Source organism: Empidonax traillii, unplaced genomic scaffold (assembly GCF_003031625.1).
Source record: "Empidonax traillii isolate 1590-97213 ecotype Southwest subspecies unplaced genomic scaffold, ASM303162v1 scaffold203:size1130161, whole genome shotgun sequence".
Taxonomy (NCBI): Eukaryota; Metazoa; Chordata; class Aves; order Passeriformes; family Tyrannidae; genus Empidonax; species Empidonax traillii.
In genome coordinates, this window is record NW_020955396.1 from 177,018 (window position 1) to 198,991 (window position 21,974).

At 41.3% G+C, this 21,974-nt stretch overlaps 1 protein-coding gene across 1 annotated transcript in view; it reads right to left on the minus strand.

The window, feature by feature from the left end:
• Positions 1-14,866: 14,866 nt before the first annotated feature.
• Positions 14,867-21,974, minus strand: part of ADAMTS5 (ADAM metallopeptidase with thrombospondin type 1 motif 5) — a 48,376-nt gene continuing 41,268 nt past the window's right edge. Inside the window, exon 8 of the mRNA XM_027887085.1 lies at positions 14,867-21,770. Coding sequence (XP_027742886.1) covers positions 21,215-21,770 — 556 coding nt within the window. The 3' untranslated portion in view covers positions 14,867-21,214. The remainder of the gene's footprint in view (positions 21,771-21,974) is intronic.

Here is a 21,974-nt window from a genome sequence, read left to right on the forward strand (position 1 = left end):
TTTCAGCAAACAGGTAAAAAACTTGCACTTTATAAAAACATACCTTTATATAATTCTAGTGATGCCAGCTGAGCTGCTTTATATGGTAAATACATGAGCTAAAATAGATTGTGTAAAGAAATTATTACTAAGGCAAAAAAGCGAAACCAAATTTAACTGAGAGGGACCCTGCCAGCTTTGCAATTTGGATTTCAAAGCTCTCCAAGAAAAATGTTCTGTTTTTACCTTTCCAAAAGAACTCAAACTCAAACACGTTATCCAAAACAAGTTGAAAAACTATAAACGCTCCAGCTATGACACACGGCACTCAGAAGCTGTAAGAAGTGACATCAACTCATGCTGTTTGCTTCAGGGAGGGCAGAAAAGCAAAAGTCAACAACGGTGAGGACACCCCCTGCTAAAAGTGCCAGCATATGTTGCTTTATGTTACTCTCTGCGGCCCCAGCCCTGCAGTATTTTTCACATATTGGTGGACAGCTGCACTTGAACAGAGGCTCATTGACTTCTTGTCATTTGAGCATCTCTTTTGCCTTCAGGGGCTTTGATCTGTCTGGCTGGAAGTCTCTTCTTCGCTTCTGCCTACAGCAGTGTCCTGACACAGCCCTGCCTCTCTCTTAGCGTAGTGCGATTCATCTTGACTGCTGCAACCCTGCAGAGAACTATGGAAATACGTTGTGTTTTAGCTCCCTTTAGGTCCTTTGTGCCTTTATGGTGTGAAAAGTACTTGCATTGCTGTGAGAAATACAAGCGGTGGTTGTCCACAAGCCAGACATTTAATTATTAGTGCCAGTGAAAAGAGACCAGTTACGGATGTTAGAGACTGCTGCATCCATAGCCTATGTGGCCTCTCACAGGTGCTGTTTCCTGATCAGGTCTGCTGTAGGTGCACAGAGATAGATCTGCTTTCCAACAGGAGGGATGGAGACAGAAGGCATGATGGCTGTAAAACTGAACCTGATGCATTTCAGGACTGAATTGCATGTATCTCTCTCCTACCACAGCAGAGGAAGGGATACACTGATGAGGGAAGCAGCTTCCAGACTCGTGTCCCTAAAATGCTCCAAACCATACATGCATGAATTTCCTGCCTGGGCTTATTTCAACATCCAAGCGAATTTGTGAGCAGTGTTTGATTATCCAAGAGTAGGGGAATGCAAACCTTCTGACACCTCTAGAAAGCTTCCAACAAGCACTTGGACTAGGAAACGGTGCCTGGGGATCATTACCACACAGAGATAAGTTTAATTGCAGACATCAGCCTTTTGTTGGAGAGGCTGCCTTGTCCAAAATTTTGCTGTGTGTGCGTATGTCATTTCAACCCCAACAGCGAGCAAAAAAGGATCAGCTGGTGCTCTAGACTCCAGGGCCAAATGCTGTAAATAAATGCTGTTCCACACATGAGTAATTCCTTTGGCTCTCTCTCTGCTGTCTCTGGGACCATGAGTCAGGGAGCCCAGTATGAACCTTGGCCTGCTCTTTGTGTGCCTACATTGCTGCAAGGAGGCATCCAAAGCCCGGCTACCTCCAAGCCCTGTACTCTTCCTATCACAGGTGAAATTGGCTTTGCTATGGCTTATTTGTCCAGGGGTAGGGATAGAAAGGACTCTCATCTCATTAAGGGAAAAGGAAACCCTGCTGAAACCATTACCTACTTTACTACACTCAAGTTCTTCTTGCCAAAGATGAAACTAGTTGACCACCAGTTTTTTCAAAGGGACATTTTCATCTAATCCTGCTTTAGACCATTGGTTGGAAAGGCAGGGGTTTATGGTTGGATTTGGTTATTAGTTATCATGTACCAGGTACCATGGGAGAAATATTTTATGCATGCTTCTAATTCTGTGTCATCAATGCAGGTGCTAAATTGGAGTTCTGGATGCATTGGTTTTGTCTATTTTTGAAATAAGTCTACTTTTAGACTCACCAAGGAATATGGAATAAAGACAGAATATAAACAACTAAATTAATGAGTTTGCTGTTGATCTTGTGTTAGGAGTCAGAAGAAAGAAATTTGGTGATATAGGGTGTGACTGAGATACACAGATAATTGTCTTATAAAATAGCATGAACATTGGCCAAAGCTGGAAAAAAACAGTGTTTCTAAATAGGAAAATATTTTGCTTCTGGGGATTTGGGGATTTGTGTTCTAAGAAAGGGTTGGGGGGGGTGGTTCTTTATGCAGCATGGAAACACTCCCAGCAATTCATCCTCACGTTGAGTTTCTTTGTCATCTGACTGCTGCCACTCAGCTGTGTACTGTCCTTGCTGAACCTTGGCTAGGAAGCCGTGTGTTACTGCATCCCTAAACTTGTTTCTAGAGAGTGGTGGTGATGTTTATCCTAGATTAAAGCTCCTTTCATCTCTGCCTGTTTGTTCTTTAGAGAGGTCATGGACATTAGAAAGCAAAATCTAGGATAAACCCCCCACACCCCCTAGACACAAGTTTAGGGGTCTAGTAACACACGGCTTCCTGGACACATAAGTGGTGTCAAATGTATAATTGATTTGATGAAGCTGTTCTGTAGTATTAGGACCACCCAAAAGATGGCACTAAACAACCTTTAGTCATGCACACTTGCACACAACAAAATTTGCTAATAATACTCAAAGAAATAACTCAGTACCTTAATTCTGTAATTTTGTGTGCAAAAGTAGAACTCATCTTGATGATTCTATGTTAGACCAACAGGAAAAATGAGGGAAAACACTTTTATATAAGCAGGTAAACTTTACACTGCAAATATTACTTACCTAGGCCCACATGAAAGCGTTCATATTTTTGTAAACATGACAATGTGACATTGGGTGAGTGGTGAAAATGTGTTAAAATTACTCAGGACTTAGGCACTGCACTTAAAATATTTGTTTCTTTAGAAGCTACTGATGCCATTGCTGTACATTGACCTCTATAATCTGTGGCTGTTGGGCCAAAAGTGGTTTTATTTATGTGGGTGGAGTCATTCCACCAAAGCTCACAGGGCTACATGGAATGACAACTGTTAGCAAGGGGAAGCTCTGGCCAATTGTCACTGCCTTTTTTAATAGGTAGGACTGAATATTTTGATTTTTAAAATAGATTGGTTGTCTGCAGTGGGAAGAACAAGACATGTTTTTACTAGCTTTATGTTATAATAGTTGAAGGAGTAAAAAAACCACTTTTATATTTATAGCCTCTGAAAACCCAGTAATGAACTCCAATTTATACTAAACCCTGAAGATGCGGATGAAGGATCCTTGCCTTCTGTAGGGGTAATTTTTCACAATTACTTCAGTTTCATGATTTGAGCCAAATACATGTTAATAAGAAACAATACAAATGAAAGAGCACTAAACACCACCTTTGCTTAGAGCAGAAATCATTTGGGTGGCAAAAGGAGCTGAGAGATCTAACGCCTTCTGCAAATGTTTGATCCCCTGTATTTTGAGGCTTCTCTTTTGAATGTGGTTGCCTGTAAACCTACAGCCAAAGTATTAGGATAAAAAAAAACTTCTCAGGAACCAGGCACAGAAACTTTCACCAGTTCTTCCAAAGCGTGCTCCCTCCAGGACTCTAGACTTCTGCCTGTCTTGGTGCCACAGCCAGCATGGATGCATATTGAGCTTTCCATTGCTCTGTGCACTCACTGAATTTAAAGGCATTTAAATCAACTGTATCAGCTCAGAAAAGGGAGTCAAGGTTTTTTTTTTTTTTTTTTTTGATAGGTCAGATAAGGCATTCAACTCACACAGTAATTTGGTTATAATATGGTTAAATTATAACTACTATTTGGTTATAATCAAAAAAATAAACTTGGATGTTAGGGGTTTCTTCAGGGAATGAGCTGGAACACATTCAAGAAAATTTAGTGACACCTGCGGAAAAACTGTGCACAAACATGAGAGTGGCAGCTGGCTCGATTATGTTTAGTCACCATGGAGTAAAGAAGCCAAAAAAGAAGAGATAGTGGCAGTACACACACAGCAAACGGGCGAGAAGCTGGACTCCCTTTGTGCCTGTAGCACAGCAACAAGATTTACTCACTGAGAGATTCTGCACAGTGCATAGTATTCAAAACCTCCGTGTATTTCATGGTTACATTTTGGATCTCGTAGTCACAGCTCGTTGAAACTAAAGGCTTACCAATAATGATGTGTAATAGGGATACTGAGTTGTAATAACCAGTACTAATATGTAATTCAAAAAACTGACTTTGAAACTCTGTAGTTACATCCAATTTTAATATTGTATATCAAGGCTAAGTGAAGGAAATACTTGTGTATCTCTCCAAGGCCCTTGTTATTTGATTTTAAACAACTTCATTTTAATTTAAAAAAAAATCTGCAAATAAGTCTTGGCATAAAAATTAGGTCATTCCACATAAATATATTTTGGGCAGGAGGAGGTGAGCAAAGCATTTTTTCTGGCAATTATTGCAACTTTTACATTCTGAGGGGATTTGAATTCACTGCAGATATTTTCTATGAGGAGAGGAGGTATAGTTTCTTATGAGCTTGAAGATAACTTTGCAATGAAGTAAGAGCTGGAGGACATGAGGAGGGATGATAGGCAGGGAGAGAGTCTGAATTGGAACATTACTAATTCTCACAATGGTAACTCAGTGAAAAAAAATGCTGCAGAACAAACCTGCCTTCATCCAGTCAATTTTTGGAAAGAATTATAGCCATTTGGAACTCAGTTTTTACTTGAAAACTCTTTGGAAACAGGATACTGCTCCCAAGCATTTTCAGCCCTTTGAGACCTGGAATGAGACTCCTCTCTCTCAGCTTCAGACATCTGCACTGTAGCTGTCTACATCTGAACCCCCTGTCCCTTTGTCACTAGAAAGAAATACACGTTTGTAATGTGTGATCCATCTAACCCATTATGGACATACCCTGAAGGATGAGAAGAATCACATGTATGAAGTGCTCATTCCCTCTCTGTTGAATCCAAAAGGTACCTATAAACCCTGTTCAGATGCAGATTCAAAAGTCCCTGCAAGAAAGCCCCTCCCCAGTGTCAAAATATTTTTTTTTACATTCTTGAAAGCCTATGAAAGAGTTATAACAGTTTTATATATTTAGACTTAAAAAAAAATTAATAAGAGGAATGGTTTAATACAGTCTTGGCAGACAACATGCCACTGGAATAGTTTATGACAGCAGTGTTTGTCTTTGTAGACCTGGTCACACAGAAGTCAACCATTGTTCCATAATGCAGTATGTGGGGCAATCTGAGGCCAGGGATGCAGCAAACAGAGAAGCATCCTCCACATAGAATAATAGAGACCAGTGGGGAGAACCAAGAGCCTGTGTGGCAAAAGCCACAAGCCTTGTACCTTTTAGGTGCTTACTTTTCAGTGCTGTTTGATATCTTCAGTCCTGTTTAATATCTTTATTGATGATCTGAGAGCACTGAGTGTACTCAGTAAATTTGCAGAAGACACCAAGTTGGACAGGAGAGTTGATTTGCTGGAGAGCAGGAAGGCACTGCTGAGGGACTGATGGGCCGAGGTTAATAGGTTCAACAAGGCCAAGTGCTGGGTCACAACAACCCCAGGCAGTGCTACGAGTTTGGAGCAGATTGACTGGAGAGCTGCCCAGGGGAAGAGGACGTGGGGGTGTGGTCAATAGCAGCTGAACATGAGCCAGCATGTGCCCAAGTGGGCAAGGTGGCCAATGCCATCCTGGCCTGTATCAGCAATAGTGATGCCAGCAGGACCAGGGCAGTGACCGTCCCCCTGTGCTGGGCACTGGTGAGGCCACACCTCGAATCCTGTGTCCAGTTCTGGGCCCCTCAATGCAAGAAAGACATTGAGGGGCTGGAGTGTGTCCAGAGAAGGGCAACAGAGATAGGGAAGGGTCTGGAGTGCAAGTCTGATGAGGGGCAGGTGGGGCAGCTGGGGGGGCTCAGCCCAGGGAAAAGGAGTCTCAGGGGTGACCTTCCTGATCTCCACAACTACTTGACAAGGAGGTTGTAGACAGGTGGGGGTTGACCTCTTTCTCCCAGGCAAATAGTGACAGGCCAAGAGGACGCATCATCAAGCTGGGCCAGGGGAGGTTCAGGTTGGACATCAGGAAGAATTTCTTCATGAAAAGGGTTGTCAGGCATTGGAAGGAGCTACCCAGGAAGGTGGTGGAGTCACCATCCCTGGAGGTGTTCAAGAATCTACTGGATGTGGCTGTCATTTAGTTTGACTGACCACACAAGGTTGTGTGGTCAGTCAAAGGTTAGACTCAAGAACCTTGGAGGTATTTTCTAACCTAAATGATTCTGTGATTCTCTGTCAATTAGCAAGGGTGCCTAGGTTGACTGATTAAAGGTGCTTCAAGAGTTTCTGTAGGCAGGGCCAGCACTCCTGTCTGCAGTGTGGAACTGCTTCTGTGGGTGCAGCTGCAAGAGGTGACTGGAATGAAAAAAATAACTGAGAATGTAAACCTGATGCTGAAAGCAGCTGTAAAAAATCCTGGTAACAGAGAAACAGTTGTTTTATATCACTATTTTGGAGCCTAGAAGCCCATGGTACATTCCTGGCTGTGGTTCTGCTCACTGTGTGACTTAAAGCAGGATAATTATGACTTTTATGTCTTCCAGTTGCTTCAGCTGGGAAACAGGGGTAAGGATATCTTCTGGTGCCTATTTGTCACCACTTCATTTGACCTGTGCAAGCATAGGCAAATTCTGACATCTTGCAGCTCAGCTTCACAGTTAAGAGGAACTTGGGGATATTTGATTAGGATTAGGTTTTGAATGGCAACACTATCTTTTAGTTAGGCCAGTCTCGCATCAACCCAGAGTAATTTATTTGGGAGAAAATCCAAGCAATGAATTAATCAGTAAACCCTTGGAGATACAAACTTCAATTTATTTCATGTCATTATATGTATATGCTTTGCTTTTTCTTCTCTTTTCTTTTTACTCTGCTGTTGCTGCAATGCACTCTAGCTCAAGGTTGGGAGCTAGAGACAAAAGCAGGGAGCAGACATTCCTGGAGGTGCACAGCCTTCCTCCTTTTCTGCCACTGCTCTGGGGAGGGTTCGTGTAAATCCACCATTACCCACACAACTCAGTCACACACTAAGGACACGTGTGAGGGGGCCACTTGGTGACTCCTGCCATTAAACTGCCCCATGGGAAGGGACTTTCAAGGTCCTATTGCCATGTGCTTACTGGGTAAAAAAAGCTAAAATGCCTAACATAGCTATGCAATACATCTCTTGCATGGAGGCAGTGAGAACCATTTTGGAGGCAAAAATCTCAGTAAGGTGGGCACTTCATGGGGAGAAAAAGGGTTCCAGTGAGTGAGCACTGCATTAACACAGAGTACTGGGCAACGTGGTCTCATCGCTGAACCTGGGAGCAAAACTGTAGTAATATTGACCCAAAGTTTGGACTGTATCCATGTCTCTGCTGTTACTTTCCCTTCCCTTCTATTTTTCATGACTTCAAGCTTGTGTACTGTGTGTGTGTTTGGGTGCTTACACTGTCTACGCCCTGTTTCTTCTATTTGTTTGCAAAATATCTTGTAGGCTGAAGCTACTGTGGTGGAAATTATTAATGACCGCAATGCGTGCAATGCCTAATTAGACCTGGAACTCGTGCCTTATCCTCTCACATGCAGCCAAAAATCCCAAAGTGACTTGAATCATGATGATTGTACTGCATTTTAATAAAATTTCCAAATTCAGTCTATGTTAGAGAATTCCTGCTTGATAAACAGATTTTCATTCTTGATTCATTCAATTTTCGACATTACTATAAATTTATATTCACTCGCTACACAGGGGCTTGAAGGAACAGCACATTGAACTGTTTGCTCAAAGCATTGCTCTGTTACAATGTTTTCTCATAATAAGAGAGCATGAAATCATCCAACTATCTGCTGGAAAATGTACTAATTATTTTCTGAGTGGGTAAAAGGTCACAACTAACAAAGCAAGGGAAAGACAAGCAAGCTCCACATAACTCTGCGTTGGAATTACACCTCAGCAGGAAAACAATATTTATTAATATAGCTATAAAAGTAATAGTAAAGCTTTTCTAAAAGGTCTAGCATGTTGTCCAACATGAAACGTAAGAATTATTTTGTGTCAAGACCAGAAAATCCTGCCCATAGAAACAGAATTATGGTACTAGCAAAGAATAGGAACGTTTTATTTTCAGGTTCGTAAAGCAAACTTTGATCATCAGGCAGGAAATACACCAGACTTAAGAAATCCTGCCATTGACCTCTGTGGTAGAATAAAACTGAGAGAAAAGGGGAAATAACTTACCAATTTCTTAATTACTATTATGCCAAGACTTTTAAGAGTTTGAATTCCAAATGTGTTCTAAGAAAGGAAAACATTTTCTTTCATTGAACGACCCTTGGGGTTGACTGGCTTTTCTTTCCCCTCGACCCTCCCTGAGAGGTTTTTTTATTTCTTTTCTATTGCATGTACGTGTAAAAATACAAAGTCATTTATAAGAGGTTCACTTAATTCCTCACTCTTAGCTCACATTTGTTACAGATTTTGTTTGGCTTTCAGTTTGCCAGAAGGGAAGGGAAGAGTGTACTTCAGCCAGGGAATGCTGCTGTCCACTGAAAAATGTGTTTGGATGGAGGAGCTCTTTTTCATGGATGGATTGTGGCTTTTGGCAGCAGAGGTGGCAGGAAGCAGTTGCCATAACTACTATACCATTAAAAAAAATGTTTTAAGTAAAGAGACATTTTTGAAATTATGTTTTTATTAACAATCCTGGTAGAAACAATCAGTTCAATATGATGGGTGGCAGGATACTGAATGTGGTCTCCTGAGTGTATGCTGAGGATATGCTTTTAGGGCTATATTCAGGCTTTGGCTTGTAAGGTACAGAGAAGAGGAAAATATGTAGACAGCCAGAGAACTGAACATAATCTGCCTTGCGTGGGATTTCAGGTTTTGGCTAGAATCACACTATGGTGTTAAATAGCAGAGTAAAAAAATAATATGTTTTTCAAAAGCTTTAAGGATGGGATTTACAAATTCACTGCAATGATTTAGAAATAAAAGTTACATTTTAAGTCAACATTAAGGACTCTGCCCTAAGTGCAGACATAATTTAATATTTATCTCTATTCAAGTGACAGCTACTACTGAGATAAAAAGCCCAGATATAGGTGGTTAACACTGCATGTTACTGGAGTAGAGCCAGGGATGGTTTATACTGGGTGAAACCCAACTAAAGGTTTTTCATCCTCAACATTACACTACACATTACTGTCACTGGCAAATTACTTTGGCACTTTTTGTGTGCTGGTGGAATCAGAAAACATTTCACACTGCTATAATAACCTCTGTCTATTGCCATATAGACACCAGAGTGTAATTTTTGTGGTCCTTTAGCTACTTTCCTGTAGTGCTTTGAGACATGTCCCAGATGACCAAGCTATTTATTTACTAGTGAATTGGCCTCATATCCCTGCCTAAAGACTGTCTCCCAGGCAGGCTTTATCCCTTCATTCTCACAGATTTCTGGGGTCAGCACCTATGAGACTGCCTCGCAATGAGCAATCCACGGTCATGGTGCACCTTCAGCTGGGACCCTCAGTCCTGGTCCCACACACAGGAGCAGTGCGGCCACATTCCCACCTCATTCAGCTAGTGGCTTTTTCTTGTGTAATGACACCAAGAGCCCTAGGATACTTGTTAATTAAGCTTATGTCTAAATCCCGTGTGTCTGAGGTGTGTTTCCTATGGTACATCTTGCTGGTCTGAGCAGGTGTAAAGAAGAAACTCTAGTTTACCTGCTAACCTGTTTGCTTTGACAGCCAGTGTTACATTAAGAACTACATTTGGAATGACTGATTCACTTCCACCCCTTTGTGGGTTGTAATGCATATTGCAGCTACAATTGCTTCCATGCAAGTGTAGGAACCTCCTGGAATGTCTAATTAAAAAAATAACAAAGCTTTGAAAAGGCTTGAAATTACAAACCCATCTGGGCTGCAATCTTCAGGATTTTAGTAACAATATCCACATTCTCATGAATAATTGGGCTATGAAGTCTTCAGCTACTGCTTCTAATGGAAATCCATATTTATCATTTTGGAATCAAAAATTTTTGTTCCTTATATTTATCTGATAAGTTTAATCTTCTATTAAATTATCCTAAACCGTCTGGGCTCCCTTCTTAGTTACTACTTCTTCCCCGCTGTATCTAATTGAAAAGTAAAGCATCTTTTCCTCTATTGCTGCTCCATTCTCTTTTTTAGCTGTTCTGTTTTATATTTTAAAGCTTACCCAAAGATATTGAGTTCTATGAGATCTAAATCAACTCCCCAAGTTTTCCATAGTTTTTGGTTGCTGCCTGGTTATTGCTTAGATCCAGATTCAAACCGAAAAAAGATACTGTTCATAGATACTGTTCATAGATACTGTTCTTTCTTGGAGCTTTTCCCCTGCTTTTTTCTTTCGTAGTTGTAAATGAGAGGGAACTACGTCTCTTAATTTTTTTTGCCAATGTGTTTTTTTTTTTTTTCCTAGTCTACTAGGTATTTAACAACCTCTTTTACATATTTCTGGAAATCTGACTAGCTCTGAAAACAAACCAGGTGATGATTTGAATGCACATTATGAATGCGGTCAAAGGATATAGCTCCTGGGATAGAAGGTGCGGGCTCTCTGGGGAAGGGGAGCCTGAGACTGGAGCCATACTGGAAAGGTCTTCCCAGGCTGAAGCAGGCAGAGGCCTTTTGGAGGCAAAGCTGTTCCACAGTAACATCACAACTTGTTCTGGCTCTGTCTCTGCCTGGCCTTAAGGAACTATTTTGGGAGAAAAAAATAGCCGAAAACACACAACAAATTTATCCCAAAATAATAAACATTCTGATGGAGGGGGAAACAAAACATTCTTTGGTTCCTTCTCCTCTCCTCTGAAGGAAAAGTTCTTCATATATAATTCTTCACCGTTTCATTTTATCCCAACAAATGGGCAGAGCTGTGATGGTGATTTCCTGCATTCATGGAGAGGCTGAGGTTTCCACAGAGGAGTCCTGCCACTTCCCTTCTCCCTTTGAAGTGAAGCTGAAGAGCATTACAGTGTGCCTGTACAGCCAAGAGTCTGACTGTGTATTTTGGCATTTGGATGCCAGACTGGTTGGTAATTTCCCCTTAAATCCTTTCATAGCTCAAATTCCTGTCGAAACAACCTATATCTCCGTAGCCCTGGTTTACCATACAGGGTCTGCCATTTGCTTTATCCCTCAGAAGCAATGCCATTTCATGTGCTTTTATTTGGCTGCGTGCAGCATGTATTTAAAATGAAATATTGGCCCAAACCCCTCTGGGTGGCTGTCAGATCTTCGCATGCCACATAAATATCAGTGAGAAAACATTCCTCCCAGCCCACACAGAACGCATCTAACACTGTTTTTTCTGGACAAACCAGCCCTAGCACAGCAAGGCCTTCGGCAAAGGACCACTTCCAGTGGGCAGGGCCCTGTTTTAAATCGACCACTTTAAAGTGCTCTGAACGTTTCCAGTATAATTTTCGTTACCCTTTAGTTACAGACCACCTTTACTAGGTAACTGAGCTTGTTTGCCAACCCATTGGGTAGCTGCCATCTAAGCAATTGCCTGGGTGGCCTGCTGCCAGCTCTCAACTATTTCAAGATGTGAGTTACCTGATGCTCTCAGGCACGACAGGACCGTAGTGGTGCGCATTGTGCCGGTGCCTGCCTGCTTACCAGGCAGATGTTTCTCCATGGTGCCTTCACAGTTTTTCGGCTGCACAGGGTTGGTTTCCAATGGGCCTCTCTGCTGCAGTGCCAGTCAAGTGCAATTTGCACATTTTCTTTTCAAGTGTATGCGTGCTAACACACGTGGATGGTCCTTATGTGATTACTGGCATGGCTAGAGCAGAATTTACACCTGCAAACCACACCAGGGTGTATGGACTTTAATCGTTACGACAGGTAAGCTAAATTGTCCACGGGCATGAGAACACCAGGCTCCCATCATCAGAGGGCCTCGGCACAGCACCTGCCACCAACAGCAGCCTGAAGCGTGAGAGGAGCAAGGGCCTCAGTGCCCCCAGAGCAAACAGTGTGAAATCCATTTTGGCTGCACTCTCTCAAAATAACACAGCGAATATGGAAGGGTGGAAAAAGGATGGAAGCAGAGCCGGCACTGTAAAAAAGATTGATTTCTGATGCACACCTCTGCGAAGCGCCCAGATGAGCCAGAGGCAGGCATGTCCTTGCCCTCTTGCAGGATCTCAAAGTTCAGCTAGTTTCACCCTGTGAGATGGTGAGAGTCAAAGCCAGCAGGGCTCTCATACACACTGTGGGGTTCACCCCCCTGCCCTCCACTTCTGGCAGCTGCGAGGGCAGGGGATCTGTTCCTTTGGAGCCCAGTTGGGGCAGGGGATCTGTTCCTTTGGAGCCCAGCTGGCAGCTGGCATGACTTCCTGGGAAGTGCTGCTACTACGGGAGACTGCTTAGCAGAACGCACTCTTCTGTCGTCAGGGATGTGCAGGAGGGCTTGGCTTGATTCTACAGGTTTAGGACCTTGAGGTTTACTGAGACAGTGGAATAGATGGAAGAAATGAAACAAAAGCACACCACTGAACCAAATTACAGGTAGGCATAAATCCATGCTTACGAGCTTCCTGTGCCAAAACGCATTAAAGCTAATAAAGGTTACACAGGGAAACGCTTCTAACCCCTTACACCTTCCAAGACACCCCTCTCTCTCCCATACCTGCATGCACATGTGTTCTCCAGAATTTCATCCAGCTTTCTGGTCTTAGTGTATTTGTTAGGGAACACTTGGAGCAGTCAGACTATGGTGGCAATGGCCAAAGTGGCTGTTTTAATGAGCTCATCCTTAGGTTGCACACGATTGCTACAACAAAGCTTTCCTGAGCAGCTGCTTACGAAACAATGTCTGTGTGCTTTTACTTAGTTGCATGTTTTTCCCCAGAACGATCAAGGGAAAGCAAAGAGATTGCTGCCCTGGCCTTCTAAGAATGGAAAATAATAATTTTTCTTTGGCTTTCTTTAGATTATTTTTCCCACACATTTACTCTTCAACCCTGTCCTTGGGTCAGCTTAGAATGTTGAGTGATCTAAGTATGATGAATTTATTACTTTAAACTTCGCAGAGCACAGCATAAGGAGAGTGAGGGGAACAGTGTAAGCAATGTGGAAAGACTTTTACATTTTCTAGTTTGATTACTGGATGTATTTTGAGGTTTCCAAAACTATTTTTTTTTCTTAAAAAAAAATGGATCAGTTTGGCTAGAAGACTGAAATTGGATCAAATCCATCTTGCATCCCCACCTAAAAATGAGCTTTGGGTCTGCAGGTTCAGAGGCTTGGGAATAGAGGTCTCCCTCCTCACATGTAATTATGGATAGTTTCTGAAGAGGTGAAATGTCACATTATGAAGAGATGGAAAATACATTAAGAGAGAATGAGTTCATCTTCCTGATACAAAACAGTCCCTGCAGAGTAATGGGATTATGGCAGCCTTGGACATTTGAGAAAGTCTACACTGCTGTGTGTCTGCTCTATTTGATTTGTATATGAATGGATTTCCGTTCCCAATAATCGCTTTCTCTGAGCTACTGCAAACTCTAAAATGGGAAATAAAAATAGAATTTTTGGGAGATAGGACCTGCTATAATCACTTGGTGACATTGCAGCTTGCCCTGCAGAGAGAGACGTGGAGGAGGTGCTGATTTATCCCAGAGGTGGTAACACTTGCAGAGTTCTCTAGGAGACAAAATGAAAGTAGAGGACAGAGTTGTGGCTTAGTTTGCATGTCTGGTATTTCTACCTGCAATGGGCAGGAGACAAGGAGTTGGAGGTTTTGCACTGCTCCAGGAACCTGGCAAAGACGTAGGCAGGGGTGAAAAACTTTTAGTCAACTTTTACTGAAGACTGTAGCAGATGACCCATCTCCCTAAAACATTTAGGCAGGGTAAATGCCCAAACTGCCTTTTAGCACAGGTTTTTCACTGCACCCTTCACTGGTGTTGACTACTGTGGGCTTTCTGATGGGCCTTATAACCATCTATTTCAAGTATATATGTAAGATTTTCTAAAATATCTTTATATATGTGTATTTCTCTCTATATATACAGTAGTAATATTAAAAGTATGACATATTGTGCACATACTGTACTAAGCACTAGTAGGACAGCTCTCTTCAAGCAGATTTATTAGCCATTTTTTTCTGAAGACCTTGGGCTTCTCTATAGGTACTGACAGCTCTATAAAGCTTCACTGCCTTTGAGCAGTCTAGGAAGAAAAGCTATTCCTAGGCATCCATAAAACTGTTTCTGTAAATAAGAACCAATTTGACTCACAGTTTGTAAAACAAAATAAATCAAAACCTCCAAATTAATAAAAAGCAAAATCCAAAATTCATAAAAAATACCAGCAATCAATAGATTAGACGCACACATGGAGTAAGATTTAGATAGGATGAGTTTGCTTTTACTTTGGGGAAGAACACCTCTTTGGAAAGCATCATTTTTGGAAACAAGAAAAATTCCAAATTAATGCTGTGGAATGTGAAAGGATAAGCAAGAAATCAGCATGAAAAATGAATTATAAGGTATAATAATATGGTCCTATTAGAAGGGTAAATCTCTGTAATAGGGATCTTTATCTGAGGCTCTGGAAGGGCACTGAATACCACCTTCTGCACTCTCCTGTTATGTGTCCTGACTCCCCAAACACTTTGCTGCAACTCCACCCAACCACAACTAAAGTGCAGTGTTTACATACAGAAAGGGTATTTATGCCTTAATGTAGAAATCAGCTCAAGCTCTGTATGCTCTTCTGCCTGTAGTGGGACACAAACAGCAAACAGTTGCCCAGAATGTACCATATAAACAAATATTTTGGACCTATGATACAGTTTGTATTTATTACTTTTACTGAAATCACAGAATCAAATGTTTCAAGATTACAACTGGTAAATTATACATATGTAATAGTTCACAAAACAAAATATTGGCCTTCAATGTGTCATAGTACAGTGTAGACCTTGTACAATTCAGTTCAAATGAATCTTTATTTTGCATAACATTTTTAGGATGTAAACTGGCTGACATAGTAGTGCTCTAAAAATGTTAACTCTTCGGTTGGACACATACTAGGATGGAAAAAAAAGTTTTGTGACACATCTTGTTTTTGCAAGGGGTACTGGTATTTCAGCCAAGTTATCAGTAATGCACAAAGTGACACCTCCCAGAATGTGCTGACACCAACAGTGTATGAAGAGGCACGTGAAGTAAACTAAGCAAAACCAAACACTGTGCTTTCCCCTTAGTCTTTCCTACAATACCTCATTCATTTTATCTTATCTGGTGCTGGGCAGATGACCTGGCTATAGAAGTTAGAAGGGTTTATTGCTGTACAGGCGTATACGCTGTCTCCAACTTCAATTCAGCGTATTATTTCCTGTATCTGATGGGATTTTAACAATACATTTATGCTTGACTGTCACTATGTTTCATATGATAAACTATTTGAAGATTTCACAGTTCATATGATAAATTGTGTAAACCAGTTACTCTAAGTTAAAATTATGCTGTCACTTACAGTGGTATAAGTCTGAAGCACCTCCTGCAAAGCCAAATGATGTAATGAAGTTACCCTAAATTTACACAGATATAACTAAACCCAGTGTAACTTTTTTCCCCTGTGAGTGGGAGTAATGGAGATGCAAAAACTTGCCTCTGTATGTATGTACATGTACATGTTTATATATACACAAGCATACACATGCACACACAAACAATATGCACTTCCATTTAGCCACGGGGAAGCTCTACATGTGCCCATGTGTGTGTTTCAACAGGGACTAAGCCAGGCTGATGGGTGTGGAAATGATTTTACTGTCCTGACAGTGACCAAGAACCCCCCACAGACAACATCCAGAGCGAACGACGCTGTGGGTTTTGTTTTCAACGTGTAAGTTTGCAGTGTGCGGAGCAGAGGGGTGGGTACTGGGGTGCTTGGTGTGGTGCCTCTGGAGACAAGCTCCTACACCACTCACCTGTGTTTGGGCATTTCAAATTTTGCACTCTATCGCTGAAAACTTACACTTGTGATACAACCTTCTAAGGTCCAAAGCCACCTTCTGGGGTCCCAGCTGAGGACCTTGTTTCTTTAAGAGTCATTACTGGTACACCTGATAAACCAGAAATGCCTGCATTTGCAGTGTTATTTAAAGCAAGAATGTTGAATTAGCTTTACCCACAAGTTAGTATCAGCGTACCCACAGCAAACACCCTCTCAAAAATGTTGCAAATTACAAGTATGAATGCAATGATGCACTCTGGTAGCTCTATAAAATTTAATCACTTAATTAAAAAAAGGTACAAACCCGTCCAAACCAAGCAACTTTCTTTCCCCTGAAAATTGTAGCCCATGCTCAGAAAATCTAATTTTGCCTCTTGTCACAGGCTCCATCTCCCTCAGTGGCAAAGAACACCGTGGCATTCATAAGGACGAGGAGAAACACTCACCTAAACATATTGCTGGAAGCCCATAGCTGTTAATGAGCCATCCCTACAAATCCTATTTAAAGCCTGCCCCGAAGATCATCAAGGACCCGGCTTGTAGCCACTCCCTGGCATTTTTGGATTGTGTCTTGAGTGAGGCAGCATCACCCACTGGCCACCATTAATTCATCTAAAGCCTCGTGGCTGGCTCTGGGTCCTCAGTAGTGCCTGGGCAGCAGCAAGAGGGAGGCTGAGCAGGGAGGCTGAGCTGGAATTTAACGTGGGTGAATGTGGGCACTGGTAGGCAAGGGGACTTTCAACAGCTTGAAGTTGTTTATAAGCAGTCTGTAGTACTGCCTTTGCAGTGAAGTGGCTACTGGAGTCATTTGTATTGTTAAATAAACTGCAGAAAAGGTGTACGTTTGTTTGTATCACATTTTTCCCTGGACCTAATACTGGTTCCCTTGAGTTCTGCGGTAGTTGAACTGGATGAAAAGTGGAAGTAAAATAGATATTGTTATTTTCATGGAAAAATGCTTTACTGGCTTTTTTTTGTATCTAACTTTTCCTGATGTGGTGCAAAGAGCTAGAATACAATGAAGTAAAACATTGAAAAGGCTTTTGACTTTTTATAGCCATATATACATATTTATATATGTATATAAACAGTGAAAACACTGAAAAAGTACCTTTTTTTAATGGTTCAGGCTTCATAAACCAAACCATACATTGTTTAAACTATTTCTTAAAGTGGCACCCAAGACTATTCTCTTTAGTGTTTTCACTTTAACATAAGAAGCTGCATGAGAGAAGACTCACTTGCCACCCTGGCAACTCAAGAACTTCATTCACATATAGAGGACTCCCAGGTACTAAAAGTCTGTGCCTGCTTCAATGGAAGCACCAGTCTGAGTGGTCAGTCTGAGGTGCAGCATGAATTGCACATGTCTAAGTGAAGCATATCTGTTGTCTGACTTCTTCAGAAGCCATTATGGGGTTTTTTTTTCAGTCCACAGACTTTTACGACTCCCTAGTTGTGAGTTTTTTGAAGTGTAAGTGCAACAGGGAGCTTTGAGCACAAGGTGTCACAAAATTACAAATCTAGAACCTACTCTAAGAAAAAGATGGTAGCAGAAAAAGAATATACATCTATACAGTGTGCACACATGTATACACATATACTCCTGTTTCATGAAAAAGGTTTTCTAAATAAAATCATACAAAAAAAAATATAACCAGTGCCATATATTATGTAAACTCACAAGGCATACTTTCAACACAAATCTGAAGCATAAATTAAAAGAGAGCGGGAAAGAGAGACAGGGATGATAGCAAAACATTTTAAATATAGAATTTGCACAAATGGTATTTTGTTAAATAAGAATAAATAAATTCATTACATCCATTCACATACCAGTTGTAAAAACAATAAATTACTTTATTTTTTTCAGTGCTGTGTTGCCTTTTTTTTTTTTAAACAGTTGTTATTAGTCCACAAGACTATTCCCTCTCCCCCTTGTGATAAAACTGTTTCCACAGGAGGGCAGCTAAATTTAATTTCTTGTATACAGTCAAACCAAAGTTGACAGGCTTTTTTCTAATGAGAATCTCTTACTTGAAAAGAAGATGCTGTAAAACCCACCGATGCTTAGAGGTCCAAATTCACCTAAGGGCACTGGAAGTGTGTCCCAAAGTCAGTGTGAATTTAACTGAGGATTGTTCCTTAATATGCCAAGAGCAAAACTCTGGGTTTCTATCCCCTAGGTGCATTTTATGACTCCAGCTTGGCAACACTGGGTAGTGATGTAAACAGTGATGTAACGGAGTGAGTGACAGTGGAGAACAGACGTGGACATGACAAAGTCAGATACCTTGCACCAATTCTTCACTCACCAGTTACATGAGATAGCCATGACTGGCAGAAGGAAGGTTTGGAACTGGAATCCGACTACCAAGAACACCTAAAAAAGCAAGAGTTAACTACGGCAGGCTGTGTTAACTACAGCAGGCTGACCTAGCAGTTCTTACACTTTTGGGGCCCTGCCTTGGTCTGTCCCCTTTGCCCTCTCACCATAGAAGGGCAACTGCTCTTTGCTCATGATAATGTGCTTCACTGCTACACTGGTGAAAAGGGTAAAGTCACTATAGTGGTTTGTTCTCATACTTCTTTATATTTATATAAATAAACTCTTTCAGTGGAAAAGATACTCTTGATCTAAGGAAGCTTTAAATTTATACCCGTGTATGGTATTACTCTTCTGGAGCCTAAACAGCATCCAAAAGCTTTACTCATCCTTTTTAATATATAATAAATTATTACCATCATGAAAAGACAAATACTTGTACATTCTGTCTCTATTAGGAAAAAAACACAGGAAAACCAAATACCACTTAATGCAGCAGCTGTATGCTGAGACAAATGTTAAGTCTGTTCTGAGACACATTTAATCTCCTGATTTTTCCTCTCATGATGGTTTCTGTTTGTTAAGGACTTTTTCGAGAGGTTCTAGAACATGGGTAATATATAGATAAGTATAAAAATTTGATTACCTGAAAGGAAAATAAGGCATTCCAAAGTGATGTTATTTTAACAGGCAGAGAAGGCTCTCTGCAAATATTCAGAGCCTCTCAGTTCTTGGGGTGGGATCAAGATTAAATGGGGGGTTTTCCTCAAGATCCACAGTTTTGCATAGGGACTACTCCTGAACAGAAGGCCACACCGGTTTTGAAAGCTGAAGATGATTAGTAACATTTGTTGGTGATCTGTTTAACAGAGGAGGAGGCTCTGCCCCTGTTACTGTTTATTTAGAACAAGGTACAAAAATAGATACTTCTCCAGGTTTCACAGTTGTGGATGTAGCAACTCTATGCTGTTTTGAAATCATCACATGATTTCTAAGAGTTCATACAAACATACCACAGTTGCAAAAACATGTTTGTGTCAGCCTGGAGTCAGACTTGCCCTTCTTGCTACACACTCCGACAAGTCTTCCCTCCTGATTTCATGCCTGGGATTTTCAGAAGAGCCTGAGGTGCTCCAGTACCACTGACTTACAGCTGTGAGGCTTGTCTGAAAAATCCTGCAATCCTGTTCTCTCCTGTGTGGACGAACAAAGGCATAAAAGACAGATGGGATTCCACTTCCATCCGTTTTTTAACCATTTTTTTCACTACCTGTTATGTCAAGGCTTAATTCAAAGCCTGCTGATGTAAGAGGAAGCAATTTTAACAGGATTGCTATCAGGCCTCCACCTGCATAAGGTGAAATGTCCATCCTCAGCAACAGAACTTCTACCAAACAATAATGGGATTCAGGAATTGCTGCCAATAAAAACTATTACCAGCTACTGCCTGTACTGTGGAAACAGTCTTATTGATATTGGACAAGTCCTCCACATCCTGATGTGGTTTGACTTCCTAGTGACCCCTCTTCCTCCCTAATGTGGTAGATATACAAAATATGAATGCCTTCTATAGATTTAAAAAACCCCAAAACACACACAAAACAATCAAAAAAGACAAATAGTTATAAATGTTTGCTGGTAAGATGAATACCAGAGTTAGACATGATGGACAAAACAGTGATAAAATATTAACTGCTTGCTGTGTTTTTTTTGACCTTTTTAGCCTCTTGAAAAGATGTAGGTACATTACACATTGTTAAATTCAAGGTGGAAGCCATAGAGAAAATAACAGAGAAAGCAGCTGAACACAGCCTCAGAACATCTGAGTTAGAAGACACTTGATTATCTTACCTGTAATTTTTGGTTCTCTAACTAGCTTCTACAAAATACAGTATGCCTTTGTTTCATGGAAAGAAGCAGCTAGCAGCTATTGTTAACCGACAACAAGGACCCCAAGCTGTGGCACAGCCGGAATTAGGGAAAGGTTTACAAGCACAGTGTACACAAATTCCTCCAAGCAGCCAAATCCTCCTTCTGTGCATGCCTGACACACACATGGTGAGGAGCTGCTGATGGTCCTGGTATTTGAGCAACGTACACGTGGGGTTTCCTGGTCTGCAAAGCTGCCACAACGCTCCTTCTGAGAACTTCTTGGTGGAAACACAGTATTTGTCTTAGAATAATGATATACTGTCAGGAAATTCCTAGCATGAAAACGTATTTCCTTTTGTCAAAACCAAAAGGTACTACTTTTTAAAACCAGCAGCAAGCTCTTCATTTTCCAGTAAAACATCTGTGGCCCTTTTTGAAGAATGGACCAAGTCCACAAGGGCTACAGATATACTTTGGTCAATCACTTTGCTTATGTAGTTTGTCTTTTGATTTTTTAATAGAACCATGTCATATAAAGTGACATACTGAATGAAAGATATTTACAAAACAGTATAAAATAAGCTACTGTGGGATCATGGGTACATGTGACATTTTCTAAGGACATACTGTATTAGAGGTAGGTGAAAAGGGGGAGATGATTCTGTAACCTTTAAATATCCCAGGCTCCTCCATTCACTAGTTCTTCTTCTTTTGCATTATTTTATTTTACATTTTTGCAGACACAGAGGGCTTGTAACAACTTTAATGCTGACTTTTTTGACATATTAAGATCACCCTACTATTACTTAAAGCAGTGCACATCTTCATTTGGTCCAAATAGGCAGATTCTGCCCATAATTTGAGACTGTATGTAAGCACATTGAAGCTTTTGCTTCTCTCTGTCTGGGCAGACCTAATACCAGTATGTCAACAATGGCTTAATCAAACCTCTTTTAAAGAAGATCACAACCACAGGTTAACACTTTTTCAACAAGCACTGTTTAAATGCTGACGGTCTCTGAGAGAGAAGACACCCCTTAGCCAGTTTTCCATGCCCGTCTTTGCACTGGACAGTCCTGGTGTGCCATCCCGTGTCGCACGTTCGAGAACAGGAGAGCCACGGCCCCGTAACCCAGCGGGGTTGCGTGAGCTGCGGAGTCACTTTGCTGGTGACAGAGTTAGTCATTTGCCCGGGCTTCTTTGGCACGAAGAAACTGTAGCGGACATCCACGGGCTGCGTTGGGTCGGTCGCAAGTATCTGCACAATAAGAATCTCCTTTGTGGCGGAGTGTCCCATCGCGTGCAAAAAATCGTCCTTGTGGCTCCACCCGCTGTAGTTCATGACAGTCCCGTTGATGTCGATGATTGTTTCTGAAGTAGAGATCATGTATTTCCCATTGACAAGGTACTCACCGTTTTTCTTCTTCAGGGCCAGGTAGGCAGTGAACCTGCTCTGGTCCTTAGTCTTGAACTGCCGAACTTTGATGTGGGTTGCCCCTTCGGGGATCCTCACTACATCTGTGTAGCCCTTGCTGAACGGAGAGAAAGAAGAGCATTCAGTAGCTAGCACAAAATAAGCCTCAAGTCTTACTGCAATGCCTCACAAAGTCTCTGGTATGGCATGTCTTGCTTCATTTCAGTTCAGAACCTGAATCCAGCTGGATTGAGGCTCGTCTTAGATTAATATGACCAGCTTCCAGTATTGGTCTACTGTGTTGTTCTTTATGTTCTTGAAG